We start from the raw sequence: 19647 nt of genomic DNA on the forward strand, positions 1-19647 counted from the left end.
ACCTAAAGGAGTCCTATTATGCTTTTTCACTTTTTCAACTTTAGTTAGTCTGTAAGGTTGCTGTTTGAGCATAAAAAAGATCTGCAAAGTTACAAAGCTCAAAGTCCACTTCAAAAGGAGATATTTTATTTAACAGAAATCCCTTTTCAAAAACTACAACGAATGACTCGTTTGGACTACAACGCATATTTCCGAGATTTGTGATATCACATAGATTGACGAATGGGACGAGACCTGGTTGAGCTGCACTAGAGAAGGCAACGAGTGTTATCACTATGTCAGAGACACGCTAGCTTTCCCAAGGCCGACGAACTTAGAGTGGTTACAATCATCAATTCAAATTGATTTGATTTTGATGCAATATTTACACTGAAGCTCACAGCTATTGTAAGGGGCAGGATATTTCCCGACCAGGCGCCGAGTGCTGCCAATCACAAGACACTGGCCCAGCTAACCAATCACAGCACATTTCGTATTTCAGAAGGCGGGCCTTCATTTGATACAGGAGCTATTTGAGCCGTTTTGTGCCAGACTGGAGAGAGAGGTGTTGTAATAATGTAAAATGTGTGAAAAATAATGTGTTTTTGAACAACCTAGTATGAGAGCCTGTTCTAGTACACCCCCAAAACAAAATCAAGACTTTGTAAAAGAGCATAATAGGACCCCTTTAAAAAGGCGCAAGGTTATGCATAACAAGGCGAATGTGTCACCTGCTTGCTGGTGTGTGTCACAAGGGTCCAGCTGGGGTAAGCTGGGCCGCGCCACACATGCTGAAGACACACGCCATGCATTTCCAAACAAGTATGGTGTGCTTTCAATCATGCCAGAGGGTGCACTAGAGTAACAAATCAACAAAATTCACTAACAAATTGAAGAAACGTTGGAGAATAAGTTGAAAACAGGGAGAAAGAAAGCAGGAAGTAGAGTGAAAACTACAGGAAGTCATCCTGAATGTTGCCGTTAAAGGTTCCGCAGAGCCCCACAGTATCATCTCTCCACTGCTCCTCCAGCTGCAGGTACAGCCTGAACTCCCTCCAGTTATACTGCAGCTGCAGACCCTGCGATGACTTCACCTGAACAAACATAGACGACAGCTCCTGGATCTGAAACACATCTGAGAAGAAACCGCTATTTTAAACACATGAAGGACTGTGAATAACAGACACACATTTTAAACTTTTTTTTTTTTATTGTAGCATGTGGTTTTTGTGTATAGTTCACCCAAAAATTGAAATTGTTATCATTTACTCGCCCTCACTTTGTTTCAAAACTATAAGACTTTTTTCTTCTGCTAAACATGAAGATGTTTTTGGTAACAAAACAATTTGTTACCACTGACTTTCGTTGTATGGACAAAAAAACTAATATCTTTTTTTATGTTCCCCAGAAGAAAGAAAGTCATTCAGGTTTGGAAAGGCATGAGGCATTGTGTGCATAAATGATGACAACATTTTTGTGTCAACTATTCCTTTAGAGAACTACTTTAAAAGCAAAACACAAAACCAGGCATTATGGATGGACATCAGGTGTGGTCTACATGTATTGTTATAGCACAAAACACAGAAATATATTAATCTACTAATATAAGAGTATGTGGCCGTACACTCTCAGAAAGAAAAGATACAAAAGCTGTCACTGGGACGGTACTAAAATCGCATCTCTTAAGTTTTAAAACGTACAAAAATTTATTGTAGGTATTAATGTGTACCTGTAAGGTACTAATATGCACCCTTTAGGAATAAATAAGGTACAAAGGTGTACTATTTAAAAAGGAACATCCCAGTGAGAGCTTTTGTACATTTTTATTTTTCTGAGAGTGTACCATGGTAAAGGGGTAGCATCACATGGTAATATTAAGTCATTTAAAAATATATACCATGGTACTGAAATTCATGTATCTTGGTATTTACATGGTACTCCAAGGTGCTTTCAACAATGTCAATATCTAAAACCCATGGTAGTACTTTTTGGTTCATTTTTGCAATTGCTGTAGCACATTTCCATGCCAACATCTCATTCCAGATCAACTGTAGTACATTACCATCTGAATACGGCAGTGAGATCCTGAACTGGCTGGCCAGAAAAACCTCTCCACTATGGCTCATTGTGATCTCAGTACGTGAATCTTCACCAACCATCAGGTTGACTGACTGAATACAAGCACCATCCAGATTCTGCAGACATAAAGCAAAACAAAATCAGAGAGTCAGAACGTCATATACCAGCACACACAATATCACCAGCTATAGAACTACTGCATCGAACACAATGGATGAATATCTGCACAGGGACACAAACCTATCGGTCCATCGGTTTCAATTTTGACTAATTCAGTAATCATGTCGTTTAGGAATTAAGCATTTATGCTTGTGAATGAGTTACTGAGAGATAAACCACTCTGAATTGCTCCATTCAAGGACATGATGGACGCTACCAACAGCTGCCTATGTGAGGATCTTTCACCGGCCGCTTTACTGAAATACATCTCTCGCTCTCTCTTCTCTCTCTCTCTATCAGCAACTACAAAGTCTCTGGCTCTGTCATGCAGAGGCTCAGATAAGCAGAATAGCTTGTTCAGAGTCCAGACAGTGACACTATACACCAGACTGCTCTCCGTGTGTTGAGTTTTAGCATCAGCAGGTCTGGGCTTCGGGAAAGGAAGGCTTTGAGGGAGAGAATCTCTTCATGTTTTGTATCGTTTCATGCTTTATCCGTCAAAGCTAAGCAGGGTCTAATCATGGTACAAGCGCATCTAGGACTTTGTTTCCTCTCAACCCAAAAAATGAAACTTTAGGCTGTGCAATTATTTGTGCCTAATCTACGGACTAATTTAGCAACTAATTTAACTAACAGACTAACAAGTACAGCTACTCTAACTGCTAATATGCCAATAGCTTGACTAATCACACAAATCTAGAAGCTGTAATCTCAAGTCTGTCTACTGAAGCTGTGTTCCAGCCCCCAGATTACTCTTTAGATCACCACACTAGAGCAATTCTGGAGCGTGATGAATAAAGCTTTGGCATGCTACATCTGGCATGCCTTAAGTCTTTCCTCTGTTGTGTGCTAATACTTGAAGCTTGTGTTGGTGCGGAGAGCATGAAAGTGCACAGGGACTTACGGCTCCACAGGGTGCATTCTGAATGGTCACAGTGAACTTGCCCGAGTTTCTGCTCTTGGCTAAAACGTACTGGCACGTAGCAGGAAATGTGTAAATGCGGCCATCAAACGACTGGAAGAACATATCTCCTGTCACAGAGCACTCCCCTGTAAAAAAAAAAAAAAAAAAAGTACATCACCGTTCAAAAGTTTGGGAAATATTGAAATATTATTATAATTAAAAACTACTAATTATATATTAAAATGTAATTTATTGCTGAATTTCTTCAGACATCATTCTAATATGCTGATTTGCTGCTCAAGAAAGATTTCTTTCAATGATCTATGTTGAAAATTGTTATGCTGTTTAATATTTTTGTGAACACTGTGACACAATTTTTCTGGATTTTTTGATGAATATAAACTTATAATTTTACCAATTTAATGCATACTTGCTAAATAAAAGTATTAATTTAATTTGCATTAAAACATCTTACTGACCCTAAACTTTTGAATGGTACAGCATTTCCATTAACATATTGTTCAGTTTATCAGAGTAAATTGTTGGAATGAGTTATTAAGGAGAAGTATTTCTTCTAGAATAAGGTCTTGCATTAAATTACAAGCACTATATGAAGACGGAAGAATTAGATTTGTTATGTTTGACTAAATAAATGAAATCTATACAATCAAAAGATAATAAAATTGCAATAAGATACAGTTAGTATCAGTGAAGTGAGAAAATAGGGTTTCAAAAGAAGAGAATGAATGAAATGTGAAACAATTACAATGGACATCACGAGGCACATATAAAAAAAAAGGTAAATAAAAAAGATAAACACCTGGGCAGCTGTTCTCAGTGCAGTTCCACATGCCCCCAACACATGTGCTGAGACAAGAACAAAAATCGATACATACGTTAATGCAAACACAAGCATCAATGCTTCTACATTCAACCAAGTATGCATTGCATAAGATGATATAATGTCTGACCAGTTGTTGCAGTCTTCCTGTATGACATGTCCGGAGGGGTACAGCATGCCATGGTGCTCACAGGGACAGTCTGATGCCTTAACACACACCCCATTCTCGTAGATCAAATCTAAAGACAGTAAAATGATTTCATTATTTTCAAACATTCACAAATGAACATGCATATATAAAGCTTGTGATTAGTTCATTTAGTGTTATGTTTCTACCATCAGGGCAGTAGCAGCCATCCAAACACTGCAGCTTGCTGTCTATACACATGTGTTCGATCTTGCAGTGCATGGGACAGCAGGTAATGCACTCTCTGAAAAGGAGCTCGGCGGGGCAATCAACACCTACAGCCAAGAACAACACATACTCTCACAATATGCATCTCACAGCAAACAAATATTTACACTTAAATGGTCAAACTGCAAAATAACTTAAATATTTGACAATGATAAACTGTACAACGTGAATATCTTCAGAAAAAAATTAAGTAATACAGCACTCAAGATTACTTGAGTGAGTTAGTGAGTTTACATCTTTGTTTCATGCCTAACAGCTGTGGCAAAATTACTGTATGCATGACCTTTTATAAAATGCAATTTTATAATAAAATTTTATAAACAGCAATATTTCAATAAATTGTTACCAATATTCAATAAACTGTATTTTCTTTACACCACTGATCAAACGATTGAATAAGTAAGTTTTTTTTTTAAAGAAAGAAAACAATACTTTTATTTGCAAGTGCATATACATTGATCAAGTCACAGTAAAGATGTAGTATTGTTATAAAACATTTATATTTCAAATAAATGGTTTTCTTTTGAACTTTCTATTCATCAAAGAATAGTGAAAAAATGTATCTTTGGTTCCAAAAAAATATTAGGCAGCACAACTGTTATAAATTTTATAATAATAATAACAAATGTTAATCGAGTACCAATCCAGTGAAAACTGGAATAATGGCTGATAAAGATTCAGCTTTGCCAACACAGGAATAAATTAAAATGTTTTAAATATTATAAAATATTATTAATTAAAAAATGACAAATTTATAATTATATTTGTGTGAGCTACTTAACTTTAAAAAAAATCTTCCCAACCACACATTTTTGTACCATAGTTTATAAACAATTCACACACCAGAATAATCAATTCTTTGTTGTTCACTGAGATAAACTTTAGATTGTTTAAAGAATGCAGCAGCCTGCACATAAATATAGGTTTATTCTGTATGGTTACAGGTGTGTGTATATGAATACTCATTTAGAAAGAATTTAGACTGAGAAATATGTGTTACTATATTTACAGTACATTTAACACAGAGACAAAATATGCAAAAAAATCTCAAACATATGTGCATTTGCACTGTAACCTACTGCAAACAGGAAAGTGTGATCTCCAGTTATGCAGCGGATGTCCAGCATGGGCACATGCTCTGGCATACTCTATGAAAACCTGGCACACAACATCACCATTGGGACCAGACCTGCACCAGGTGAAAACATTATACATACACAAGAGTTACATAGTGCAATAACATCAACAGCATAAGTATGTTTAGGATAACACTTTGGAAAGTAATGCCAGTAGTTTTGCAATGTAGGTTTATAGCTTTCCAATAGGTGTAGTAATGTCAGTAGTTCAGTGTTATGTCAGTACTTACAGGCAGAGGTCATTGGAGCAACTGGCCATGTATGAATATGGACTGACAAACTCATGGCAAGACTGGAACGGTTCCTTCAGGAGGGTGGCACAAACTTCCTCCACTTTCTGCAGTGAAGAACCAGAGTCCTTATTCACCAAGTGTATCATGGTAAATGAGGCTTTGGTTGGTGTGGGACAAGTATATACACAGTATGCGTGTGTGTTTTTGTGTGCAGTACCAATAAGACACGAGGATCCTGCATGGCACATGGCGATGGATAAAGAGAGGGAACAACAGGACACCTGCCCAGCTGTGGCTCCTCCTCTGCCCAGCTGTTTCCAAACATAGCCAAATCCTGTGTAAAAACACCTGCAGAAAACGGCGATAAATGCATTTATGCACAGTAAGTGAGTGCATAAAATCTTTTTTTAAATCATCGTCAAGATTTTAAAATGTACACTGAAAAAAAAAATTGGTGTAGAAACTATTTTCAAACAGAAATTTCTAGTACTTTTCACAATTACAAAAACCCATTAACACACTGAAATAAACGTGAAATTTTGCAAGAAATAATATTTTCTTGTTAAACATTTTCCCAATTTCACCAACTTCAGTGGTGTGACAAATTCTTTTTTTTTTTAAGTAAATATATTCTCAAAAACTGTATACATAATTATGAATGTATATACATAATTATTTTAATATAATTTTTTTAAAGTTTTTTTCCAACTTTCTATAATTACTTCATGACAGCTACATTAAGCTTTTCAAGCAAAAAAATTAATTTTGATTTAATTTTAATTGCTATATATAATACTGTATTTCACAGGTATTGACTGGCATTATGTGAAAGAGTAAAGAACAAATTTGTTAATAAACAAAATGGCCTGTACCAACTGTACAATCATTACATGTTCTTACTGTTCAAAAGCTTTACTGTTTTTCTATATTGCCAAATAAAATCTACAATTTCTAATCTTAATTTAATCTTGCTGATGTTGTCCCTTTCCATCACACAGTTTTTTTTGTTTTTTTTTCAAATGCCACGATCAGTAACAAATTGAGTAAAACTTGCCATAGCTGGTCTTCAGGTCATCCTGAGTGTCAGCGTTGAAATTGCCACAAAGTCCACAGGTGTGTCCTACAAACTCAGGACTCATCTTGATGTACACAGAGCCAGTGAGTCCCTGCCAGGCCAGCGTGAAACCCTGTGGCTGAGACACTACAATGTAGTCAGAGATGCGCTCCAGCTCAACATCGTGGATGTGATGGGGCAGCTGAACACTACAGAGACAGGATGTTCAGTTAGAACTATACACACACACATACATCATTGAACAGATTCTTTAGATAGCACAGGCCAGGTTGAGGTTAAGTGACAGGGAGTGTTGTTGAATGTGAATGTTCATTACCTTTGACCCTTGAAAATAACACTGAAGTTCTGTAACCTAATCTCCCCCTCCCACGGCAGGAAGAGGCTGATTGAACGAGTGCAGGAGTATGGGAAAGAACTGCATTCTGGGTCATTATGCACCTGCAGATGAATCGCATGATATAAGAATCTTGCCATATTAAAAAGTGAAAAAAGACCCAAAACGAAGCTAAATTTAAAGTTCAAAAGAATTCCGATGCTAAAACAGTGCGGAAGCAAACCAGATTATCACTAACATAAAGTGTCTGCAAATACAGTGTGCAGCTTTTAAGACGCTTCCTCTCCACCATCAAAGAGTGGAGTCCTCTTATCCAGAGAAGCCGGGCCAATCCTGCTTAAGTTCTGCATTACTGTCGGCCATCCCTTTCAATTCATTGATAAATGATATTGGCACTTAAGCTAATGGCCTAAAGAAACTCCTGGCTGAGTTAGCTCACCTCCTCTGGATTCCCATCAGTGAGTCTGGGAGAACAAAGCCAATTCTGTTTTGGCCCTGGCCGTAATTACTGTATTAAACTGTAATGGGAATAAATGACCATAATAATAATGAGATCACTTTCTCTATGAATGCCAATAAATATTTTCCTCAGGCAAGAGCTGCGCAATACACACACACACACACACAGCAGAGAACAGCAGCCTGCTTAAAACGAACCACATCTAAAGCTGATACACTCTCAGAAAAAAGGCACAAAAGCTGTCACTGGGTCAGTACCTTTTCAAAAGATTCACCTTTGTACCTTATTTACCCCTAAAGGATGCGTATTAGTACTTCAAAGGTAACCTAAATTATTTATTAAAACATTTCGAAAAGGTGCTGCCCCAGAGACAGCTTTTGTACCTTTATTTCTAAGATAAAGGCAACAAATAACCATTTGGTGAAGGACATATTTCCTGGTAAATGGCTATAGGTGGTTATGTGGTAGATACTGTTTATACTGATGAAGGATTCTAAGCTGAAATGCCATGGTAGATATTTTTGAAAAATAATAAAACGCTCTTCACCACAAGTGTTGCTCAATCCCTCTTTTCATTGTTGTTGAATGGTTACAGGTGACTGTAGCAAATGTTGATTATTACTATTATTATTATACAGAAAATGATCAGAAATAAAGTGAAATAAATATCCTTTTATAAACATTATAAGAGATCACCTGTATATGTACACTTGACCGAGTGCCGTCTTCACAGTCTCTCAGTAATGTGTAGCTGCATTTTCCAGGGAAGTAGTAATAAAGTCCATCAAATGTTTCATAGTTGTATTGTCCCCATGAGCGGCACGTCATCTCTCGCTCAAAGCCTAGGTTGGGAACTGAAATATTTGATCTATTATTTGTCATGCCAAAACTCTCAAAATGAGATTAAATTGCATGATCCACAGTACAGTACCTGTCTGGCAGTGTGTTCCAGTGGCCTGGTATAAAGTGCAGTTACAGGAGTCTGGATGGACACACCAGCCCCCATTCAGACAAGGAGATGTACACTCACCTGCATGACACAAATAACGCTAATTAAATAGTGCGTGTTTCAGTGGATTTAAGTGTGTGGTTGGTATCTGGTAACTGAAGTGGTCATTGAAGCATTAAGATGAATCCCGCTCTTGTGTGTAATGATGACACTCATCAGCCTGTTGAACAGATGTCTAGTGAAAGAGGGGGCAGCCCCTTTATCATATTTCAAATGAGCATAACTCTTATTGTTTGGAATTTATCATAACAATTAGGTTTATGCATCACAAGTTTTCACACATAGTAATTATTAATATGATATAATAGCTTAGAATTATTACTAAATGCAATGCACAAATAAAAATAGTATCACAAGCAAATTCTTGTACACCCACATTAAAGCAGCACTATGTAACTTTTTCTGTGTTCAAAATTTGCTAAATGTATATAATGAGCGAGTACATCATGAATTCATCTTCCAAACCGCGTTTTTGTCTTATTCCGAATCACTACGGTACACTTATAAGTACTTATATTTGGACTATTGTAGCCTGGCCGGGTCGTCACCACTGCGGAGTAACACATACCTGCGTGAATCGCCATAGACATAAACTTAGAGAAGTAGCTCCGGTTGGAATGTTCTTCCGCGGGATGTGTGCAGTTCTGTTTATTAACCGCTAGAGCGCCAAAAGTTACATAGTGCTGCTTTAACACACACATCAACAAACAGTTACTTACAGATGAAGCCCTAAACATATGTGCAGGTGTCAACAACAAAACATGCAGGCAAAAAAAAAGAAATAAAAACACAGAGCATTGTTCAACAGGGGAGTGTGCACAAAGACCCAAAATATACACAAAGAGAGCACCGGGCCTCCTGAAGTATTGTAACATTCAGTTCAGTTCTTACCGGTGGCTCTGCGGGGTGATGGCTTCTGTGCTTCTGTTTGTTCTGTTGATGATGTGTTGCTCTCTAAGGATCTCTTTAAGGAAAAATAACAAAAAATGTAAGTTAACACATAGTTTGTTTAACAGGGGGTTGTCCATGGAGTTTGTCAATTATTAGAAAAGTTTTCGCCAACCAAAGCTGAAGTTCAGCTAAATATTCATCCTACATTCAAATGTATTACAAATGCATTAAGTGCAGTTAAAATATAATGTGTATAACTCATTAAATATGATTATTGAAATGTTCATAAAATATGTAAGCATATTAATGTTGTAGTATGCATACAATGCCCTTTTTTTTTCTTTTTTTTTTTACAATATGTAACAGGGGGCCCCTGGTCTGTAGCTCTACTCACCAAGGGGATCTTGGAAAGACCCCTGTATTAAAGTCTGTCCACAAGAAGAATAACTATGAAGATTTTATAACAATTACTATATTAGTGAACACACCAGTGGACTATAACATTCTGCTGGAGCGCCTTAATGCAGGAAATATTCTTAGGCTGATGATACACGGGGCAAATGTTTGAGCAATTTTGCCAGGCAACTTTTTTTAAGCAATGTTGCTTGGGCACTTTCCCATTGAGAATGGGTAACAAATCTCTATCTGGATTGGTCGTGGGCCCTGTGTCTCACCTGGTTGCCCGTTGACGGCAACCTTCTTCAAAAAGTTGCACAGTGTATCATCAGCCTAAATGGCTGTCAATGTTTTTTCGTTCATCTGCTGTGGGAAAAAAATTATAAAAATAAATAAATAAATATTTTGAAAGTGATTCCAACAATAGTTGTGGCATGGACTCTGCTATTCTTTTAAATTTAGAACGATTTTTAAAACTAGATCTTTATAGTTACCAATATCGTACTTGGTGTGAACGGGCCTTTAGACTGAAAGAATAAATTGAATTGTCAAAAAGACATAGACCTAACTTTAAGATTAAATACAAAGGCAGTGAGAATTTTGTGTTACAAGCTTATGTAATTCTAACTGTTCGTTTTAATTAGTTGAATAATTAAGCTTAGATGAAAAACGCAAAGTCTATCCTTCAAATAGGCTACCTTAATTTGTTTTTATAGGCTATCAGATTAATTAAGTTAATTACATTAACTAATTTCATGGAGAAAAATTTCATGAGAAATTCATTTAGTCATTTCATTTCATTTCACTAAGATACCCAGAAGCCGGACGCCACAGGGCAAATCTGAAATTCCAATCAAAGTCTTCATCTAATAATAAATCATTGTTCGCTTGTACAGAACCTGGAAGCATATGCTGCACATAGCATGGATCAGAGTTTATTATTACCGCCGGAGGGGGTACATGAGAGCGATTAGCGATTCACTTCACTTCAGAACTAAATCATTTTCTTATCTGACCGAAACCGTCTCTATTCTGCCCGCATTTCCCCATCACACCTGATATCTGAGAGTTCAATAATTTTATGTAGCTTACGAGGCTGCAAGGGAGATGTATTCTGACATAATGAACGGGGCCAGTGTGTCTCAGTGAATAGCGGCTCTGGGGAACAGCTTTACCAATCCTGAGCACCCAGCGGACACCTGAAACCGCTTTACTGCCTCCAAAATGACGGCTTTTGTCCCAAAGAGCTCAACAAAGCCAGCACTGGGGGATGTGTTTTCAGTGTGCGAATTAAACAATGAATTTCAGGGGGGTTAGCTTCTTTTAAAAGAAAATTCTCAGGGCGCAATCTGTCGCGTTCACCTTATGCATCAAGACAATTAACCAAATGCAAAATACTTTTAAAACAAACAAACAAACAAACAAAAAACACAAATTTTATGATAACCTATTGATAGGCCTATAATCTATAATAGAAACAGTAAGTAGGCCTAGCTATTTTTATTTTGTCTATTTTATTTTGTATAATGTCAAACGCAAAGCGCTCGAGCACTTTAGTTTTGGTACTTATAAAATGTACCCTGACAAACGTGTAGCCTATTCTAACATTTGTGAACCCCCTGTAGAAATTAAACGTAGCCTGCACACGCTTCCATTCTGGCCCTCCATACCCAGGAATTCAGGGTCAGGCTCTCAGATCCGTACAGAATTTGCACCTCCCTTTTCTTCTTCAATTAAAGATTTATGTAATTGTTGTTCAAATCAAAGGCTCTTGAAAAATTCTTCGAATCACTGAGCAAGGAGAGAAAATTCCATTTTTATTGTCATTATAATAATAATTTTTAATAATTGTAATAGCCTATCACATGCTGTAATTTAAACCGCATTCATTTTTAGCATAGTCCACTTTAATTAGATCCTAATTCATTCAGGCAGGCTATTCTCAGCAAAACTTGTTTAACAAACTCGACTTTTAATGCGCGCTTTTATCAAGAAAACACCTTTTGCAAACACCTTGTTTTTCTGTAATGTTATGCATTTAACCTCATGGCATTGCATTTAGCGCAGGTTTCCTGTGCGCTCTCTCAATGCATCGCTTCAGCTCTCCTACCTGCTCCGTTTGGGAAGCCGGATCCCATTTCTCCAGCATTAGCCTGCTGCTTTCGCTGCTGCTGGGACACAGAGAACAAGGAGCGGTTTGTTCCTCACACACAGCTAATCAGCACTTGTGTTAAGACAGAAAAGCCAGAGACTCACAGGCGTTTCGACTGAGCTTTGTCAGCCTGTTTCACAACTGTTACAGACCTCAAGACCTTTCATGTGATTTCATCAAACATGCGTAAAGTTAAGTGTTGAGGCAGGATGTCAACATTTTAAAGATGCTTAAAATGTGCAAATAATGTTTACCATTACCATTAAACAAATGTAGATTATAAAACAAAACAAAACAAATCCTTTATGAAACAATTAAATAATAATACATAAAAAATAAAATGCATGACGCACATCGGATAGACACATAAATGCAAACAATAGGCCAATACTCACTTTTCAAAATCATGCTGGTGTGTTAAATTCAGACTTTCAGTGCCCCACGTGATATGTGCTGAAAATAAACAAATTACAATCACATTAGTGCTGCACTATTCGTTCATTACAATTGTTTCACATAGAAGACTTTTCTGTATCAAAAATGTAATAAACGCTTAATTATATATAATAATATAATATTTTAAAATATGATTTCCATAATTATACATTATATTTCAAGTAAGCTTTTTACACATTAAGAATCTTTTTTATCTTAATCTTTTTTTTTCTTAAAATGGAAATCAAAAGAGGAAATGATTACCAGAACATCTTTCTACTCACCTACATTTCAGATAAGATATTTAAGCATATAGACCATTATCCTTATATTTTTCCCCAAAATGTTTATTTAGGCTAGTGCAATACAACTCTTTCCTTGACAATAATATGTAACTTAATTATACAATTTAATTATCTAAATGCATTTTTCTTCTGTATGATGGTCAGTTAATCGGAGCAGAACACATCAGTTCATCGTCATGCTGCTTACCTTGATATATTAGGATAAAGAATAATAAATAGAGTAAAAAAAGTTTCTTTCCGGGAGTTAAAATAGGATCCATCCGTGACTCATGTGAATCACTTGAAATGGAATGAGATTCTCCCCTCAGTCTTCCACCGATGGGCACTACCGACGCATATTCCCGTCTGACTGCAGCTGCTCCTCGCGCGCATCTCAGCTGCTGAGGATAACACGAGCGTTTCGCCCTTCATTAGCATAATATATGCTAATGAACAGCACTGATGCATATCCACAACTACAGGGAGAGCGAGAGAACTGGAGGCTCCGCTGCAAGAAGAAATATTTCTATTTTCTACATATTTTCTATTTTTCTATTATATTTCCATGATGCAGTGAAAATGAAAATCATTTTGATCCAAGTGCTGATGAGTCCTGAGAAATAGTTAAAGGGTTAGTTCACCCAAAAAGGAAACTTCTGTCATTAATTACTCTCACGTCGTTTCAAACCCGTAAGACCTTCGTTCATCTTCGGAACACAAATTAAGATATTTTTGATGGAATCTGAGAGCTGTCTGACCCTGCATAGACAGCAACGCAACTGAAATGTTCCCAAGTCCAGAAACGTAGCAAGGAGATCTGTAAAATAATCCATGTGACATCAGTGGTCCATCTGCAATTATATGAAGCTACGAGAATACTTTTTGTGCGCAAACGAAACAAAACAAAAAAACGACTTTATTCATCAATTCGTCTCCTCCGCATCACCCTGGTGCCATTTTGGAGAGTATCAGCTGGACGTAAACTGCGTCACACGGATACGTTGTTTCCGTTCAGATCAAATCACAACAACTTAGGAAACAGATCCAGCATGGCACAGCTGACACAGAACAGCATACATTGCTTACATCCAGCGGATATTCTCCAAAATGGCACCAGGGTGATGCGGAGGAGACGAATTGTTGAAAAAAGTTGTTATTTTTTTCCTTTTGCGCACAAAAAGTATTCTCGTAGCTTCGTGTAATTGCGGATGGACCACTGATGTCACATGGATTATTTTACAGATCTCCTTGCTACGTTTCTGGACTTGGGAACATTTCAGTTGCATTGCGGTCTATGCAGGGTCAGACAGCTCTCAGATTCCATCAAAAATATCTTCATTTGAGTTCTGAAGATGAACGAAGGTCTTACGGGTTTGAAACGATATGAGGGTGAGTAATTAATGACAGAAGTTTCATTTTTGGGTGAACTATCCCTTTAATGGGGAAGAGGTGGTTAGAGAGTCGGACTCATAACCCAAAGGTTGTGGGTTCGAGTCTCGTACCAGCAGGGATTGTAGGTGGGGGGAGTGAATGTACAGCGCTCTCTCCCACCTTCAATACCACGACTGAGGTGCCCTTGAGCAAGGCACCGAACCCACAACTGCTCCCCGGGCGCCGCAGCATAAATGGCTGCCCACTGCTCCGGATGTGTGTTCACGGTGTGTGTGTGTGTGTGTGTGCACTTTAGATGGGTAAATGCAGAGCACTAATTCCGAGTATGGGTCACCATACTTGGCCACATGTCACGTCACTCACTCACTTTTTTTAATGAAGGTTTTAAATGATTTGTTCTCCTAAATAAATAAATAACTAGTTCTGTCGTCATTTATTCATCCTCATGTTGTGACAAAACCATTTAATTTAATTTCTTCTGGAACACAAGAGAAGATAGGAACTTGGAAGAATTGGAGGTCATCATTGGCTTTAATTAGCTATATGAAAAAAATGCAACAAAACTGAATGGGAAACTGAGGTGGTCAGTGCATTCTTTTTAACTTCTGCCTAATAAAGAATATTCTTGGTATCAGTGATGTGAACATAATGTGCAGCTGGACTAATACGTGTGTGCTGTGAAGTTAAACATGGAAAAGAGTGGACAGATTTCACTCAAGATGTGAAAAGGGGTGCTGTCATAAAATAAAATGTGCACATTTAATCTCAGTTTGGGTGACTTTAAAGAAATTAGCAGGAGTTGGAGTGCAGACAAACAAAATAAATAATAACAGATATAACTTTATATTCATTTAAGGAGTTTCAGATACAAACTTATGGATTTTTAATTTTGTTCTTTTTCATGACATCTTACAACTGCAACATCATTATAATGAATAATTACTGTATAATATGGGATTGTTAAAACTAGACTATAATGCCACACAGATAAAAGCATACTGCACTTCTTTCTTTGTACTGACCTAGACATTTACATGCCAGCTCCTTTTTAAGATAAGGAACTTCATAAAAACGATCCTGAGCTAACTTGTGAAATAAAGTGGAGTAATTTGACAGTAACATATGATATTTTGAATGTCTGTGGTATTAATAAAACAGATCATCTGGGTTATTTGTGACCAAGTCCTTCCCCAGTGTGTGAGGAGGTAAGTTAAATGCCCGTGGTTTGTTATAAACTGCCCTCTCTCACACAATGTGGCCATGAACAGGACAGTCATAAACAACACCTTTCACAATTTTTATGGCCTGTTTGGCTGTGAGCGCCCTCCAGTGGTTAGCAGAAAGCTAAAGACAGCAGCATTAATGATACACTGGATGTATCCGAAAGATGGCACACCATATGCTTCATAGAGGAATCCTCCAATGGTTGGGCCAACAGTTCGTAAAAGAGACTGCACCGAAGCACACAGACCCAGCATGGTTCCTGAACACACCACACAAACAAGGCACACAGTGCTTGATTTTTTAAATAGGCCAAATTATATTTAATGACAACAGTGAAAGCCAGTTTTATTGAAAAAAAATTTGTTAATATAAACGTGTAAAGGATAAATTAATAAAATAATATTTGTATTATTCTAACAAAAAACAATTGTCACAATTTTTACATTTAGTGCATTATGAAACCATTTGCACGGAAAATGATTCGCCAGACATTGTGTATAATGTATATGCATAAGTATGTATTATGTTCATGCATAAGGGCATCTTGTTCCGTCTAGCATGTGTGTTTGTGGATTACCTGTGTCAGATGGAGACACACTCTTGGTCAACATGCTGTCTGTGATGACATTGAAGACACTTAGAGAAAACATCATTGGTATCACGATTAAACAAAAATGAAACACGTTGGTCATCATAGCCTGAAAAACACACAAAACACACATATATTTAACATGCACACAGTGAGACCAGTCACATAATCCAGCTTCCATGTTTAACTGACACAAGCGTCATGCAACTAATTTGAAACAAAAAATGAAATTGTTTGCAATATCAGCTTACCTGTGCAAGGCCCACTAAACTGGATATCCCAACAGAGAGCAGCATTAAAGAAGACTCTGAAAATCTAGACGTAAGACGCCCAATTACAGCACCTTGGATCACCTTAAACGGCAAGACACCAGGGTCACTTATTGCCTCAGCACAGCAGTGCTTCAATCCTAAACTATTTATATAGCATGTGACTGATAAGAAGTGTGCATGTGTTTATACCATTTGTACTATGCCAAAGTAAGCCATCAGATAGCCATTCTGCTCTGCCTTCAGTTGGAAGAAGTTTATGGCAATGATGGAGAACATAACTTGAAATATACCTATATACAATAAAAACAACAAATAAAAATATGTAAAACAACACACAAGACAGCATTTAAAGTCATGATGAAACGGAAGTTTCACTGAGAAAACAGATTATCAAAAGTGGGGGCTCTATTCATCGATTATTTGATTGGATGGAACTCAATGACTAAATTATATACCAAGTCCAGCATACATCACCAGAGAGAAGTATGTTGTCTCACTGAAAGATTTGAAAGTTTTGACATTTTAATTAAAAATGTAACTTAATTTAAAAGGTAATTTTTAAAAACATATTGTATGCATTAACTAATCATTCACAATAAGATCAATAAACATGCATTTAGAAAATAATTGGTGAATTTTCATTTCATGTCCACTTTAAGTATGTTTCCAATTTAGGGGTGTTTCGGTATGTTTAAAGTCACAAATGCTAATAGTTAAATTGTTCACCTGCTGGCAATCCAGAAATAATCTTCACTGTGAAAGTCTTCACAACACCTGGAAATTTCATCAGTCTTGTGATCTCCCCCAGATTAAACACGGAATTTGATGATCCCTTCTCTAAACAAACATAAAAATCATAATAATCATTATATATATATATATATTTGATAAAAATTTAATTTGAAAGTGATACATAAAACTATTGTAATGCTGAAATAAATATATACAAACTCCATTTACCAATATACAATAATCAGATTCTTAATATAAGACTTTTATACAATAAAGTTACAAATGGCTACTGCAAGAGCATTCCTTCTGTGTCTAGCTGAGTTGTGTGTTTGTTTATGTCCATACTGTTACTCTCCGGCACGGTGTGTATTTTGGTCTGTTTAGGGATGAAGTTCAACACCAACAGCAAAGAAACAAAACTTCCGACAGCTGCAAAAGATGCTGCAAACTTTTCCCTGCAAACCACACAAAAACAAAACCACTGGCACTTGTCAGCACTGATCTAGTAAAACAATCCTGTTTTACTAGATCAGTGCTGCTTTCATTATCTTCATGTGATAAACAACATGATTAGATTTGGTTAGAAAAATGCAGTTGTTCCAGAGTACAAATGGTAAAGTTTTGTACTAGTGGACAAAAGGACTCAAAAGTAGTTTCTTTTGAATTTGTATTCATTAAATAATCCTTAAAAAACTGTATCACTGTTTTCATGTAAAACTGTATTCATGTTTAATGTTTCTTGAGCGCTAAATAAGATCATTAGAATGATTTCTGAGGATCATGTGTGACTGAAGACTAGAGTAATGCCAGCATAGTGTAGGTGGTGTAGTGTGTCCTACCCAAAGCGTGTGCTGAGGGTCCCACCCAGTGATGATCCTGCGATCATGCCAATGCCAAAGCAGAGGCCAAGTTTCCCAAGAGCATCTGCTCGCTTCTCATCCTCTGACAGATCTGCTACCACCATTTGAGCTCCTACACACAAATGCAAATGCACTCATGTACCTGTATACTGTACAGGCATATGTAAGAGTGTATGAGCAGCATGTGTTACCTGGAAGTGTGTGCATAAAAACAGCAGGTAGTTTATGCACGAAAAGCATAAAAGTGTTGTCTGCCACCGCCAACAGTAGAAAATAAACCACTGATGCCAAGCAAGACACAGAGAGAGCTGCACGTGCTCCGAACACATCTGCAAACCTGAAAACAGACACAAGACACACGTGTGAATAAAAGCCATACAGTACCTATATTTAAAGCCTATAACTGAAGTAAGACATTAAATAAATGAGTCATTCTCATTAGGCACACATAATTACAGACATTTATCCATCCTATTTCCATACACAACACACACAGATGAGTTTGGACTGCTTACCTTCCATAAATAGGGCCTCCAAGCAGCTGAATCACTCCAACTGTGGTCTGCAGATACCCGAACCAAATAGTATCGAACCCGAGCCTCCTCGCCAAATACTGTTCCACAGAAGACAAAACTGAACAAGCAAGGCAACCCATCTGTCATAACTGCTTTATTTCTGTCTGATTAGCTGAGAGCCTCGATTAGACTAGAATGGGCCAAACAACATGGCCAGCTTTAATCTGCTATATATTACATTTACCAGCTGCGAAGAATGAAGAATATAACCAACATGTAATGCAGGTGAATAATAATTAAATATTTACTCTCTCTCTCTCTCTATGTATATGAGATTATGCATATAATAATTTATAATAGAAGTTATATTAAAATTATAACATTTAAGTCTAAATATAATTGGTTCACATTATCAAATAGTTTGTTTGCTAAATGTGAGAACACAGCCAAAACCCCTGCAGATATACATTCCAGGACTCAGCAAAATCGATTCAAAGGTGCTTTTATTTAACATCTGATCCCAAATGAAGTCGGAAAGCAAGACGAACCGGTGTTATGGAGAACTGGAGGAAGAGCCAGGTGATGTCCAGAGCTGCGATGAGGTAGGTGATGTAAATCACTTTCTGCTTCGCAGCCGGCTCCATGATTCAAATCACTGTATCAGATCTCAGCTTTGGGCATTTATTCCCCGATAGTTCTTCTTCCGCACGATCTGTTCCTTAAACGGGTAAATTAAGAGCATCTGCTTCCACTGAAACTCCGACGAATATACAGGTACACATTATAAACCGTAACGCTTTACGGCTTTATCCCGCTGTAGTAGCGGTGACAAAGCATAATGTAATGTGAGGGAAAGGTTAAACCCAGAAACGCGCAGAGCTGAACTTCAACCAGTCCTCAAACTATCAACAGGTTAAAGGACTTTGAGCCGTTTCAGTTTCGCCGAAGCTCTGTTCACTGCGGTGGGAAAGAAGGGGGTTATACGGGTTTAAAATAGAATACACAAATATTATTATTATTTATATAGACGTAATAGTTTATATAAAGATATAAAAATCTGCAGTCGTTTCACCTCCGCACACAAGACCACGGAGCATATTTACATTGGGAGCGAGTAGGCTACTGTCCGACTACACGTTAACAAGTAACCGGATTAGGTTATAAAGTGTAAAGCGTATAAAGGTGTCTAAAGTGCTCAAATAAAACCATTAATACATAGTCCTCGCCATTTTTGTTGTGGATAACGCACATCGAGGATATTCCTCCTCCTCTCGGTGTCGT

At 37.3% G+C, this 19647-nt stretch overlaps 2 protein-coding genes across 2 annotated transcripts in view; both read right to left on the minus strand.

Moving 5' to 3' along the window:
- LOC107591037 (otogelin-like) overlaps nt 1–13250 on the minus strand; it is a 44347-nt gene extending 31097 nt beyond the window's left edge. Inside the window, 20 exon segments of the mRNA XM_016280042.1 lie at nt 711–835; nt 937–1114; nt 2042–2174; nt 3122–3267; nt 3942–3988; nt 4093–4201; nt 4299–4424; nt 5457–5566; nt 5744–5850; nt 5964–6094; nt 6801–7009; nt 7138–7259; nt 8312–8469; nt 8547–8645; nt 9516–9588; nt 12022–12082; nt 12459–12516; nt 12991–13156; nt 13159–13175; nt 13238–13250. Of these exon segments, the coding sequence (XP_016135528.1) occupies nt 711–835; nt 937–1114; nt 2042–2174; nt 3122–3267; nt 3942–3988; nt 4093–4201; nt 4299–4424; nt 5457–5566; nt 5744–5850; nt 5964–6094; nt 6801–7009; nt 7138–7259; nt 8312–8469; nt 8547–8645; nt 9516–9588; nt 12022–12082; nt 12459–12516; nt 12991–13156; nt 13159–13175; nt 13238–13250 (2188 nt within the window).
- Nucleotides 13251–15033: 1783 nt separating this feature from the next.
- LOC107590987 (solute carrier family 22 member 18-like) lies at nt 15034–19647 on the minus strand. The gene is made up of 10 exons (XM_016279961.1): nt 18915–19647; nt 18367–18464; nt 18043–18188; nt 17831–17963; nt 17337–17446; nt 16986–17096; nt 16449–16549; nt 16239–16340; nt 15976–16096; nt 15034–15657 (listed from the first exon to the last, which is right to left on the minus strand). The coding sequence occupies exons 1-10, from the start codon at nt 19008–19010 to the stop codon at nt 15473–15475; spliced, it is 1203 nt and encodes a 400-aa protein (XP_016135447.1). The 5' UTR covers nt 19011–19647; the 3' UTR covers nt 15034–15472.

The sequence above is a fragment of the Sinocyclocheilus grahami genome, unplaced genomic scaffold (genome assembly GCF_001515645.1).
Source record: "Sinocyclocheilus grahami isolate Dianchi unplaced genomic scaffold, SAMN03320097.WGS_v1.1 scaffold136.1, whole genome shotgun sequence".
Taxonomy (NCBI): domain Eukaryota; kingdom Metazoa; phylum Chordata; class Actinopteri; order Cypriniformes; family Cyprinidae; genus Sinocyclocheilus; species Sinocyclocheilus grahami.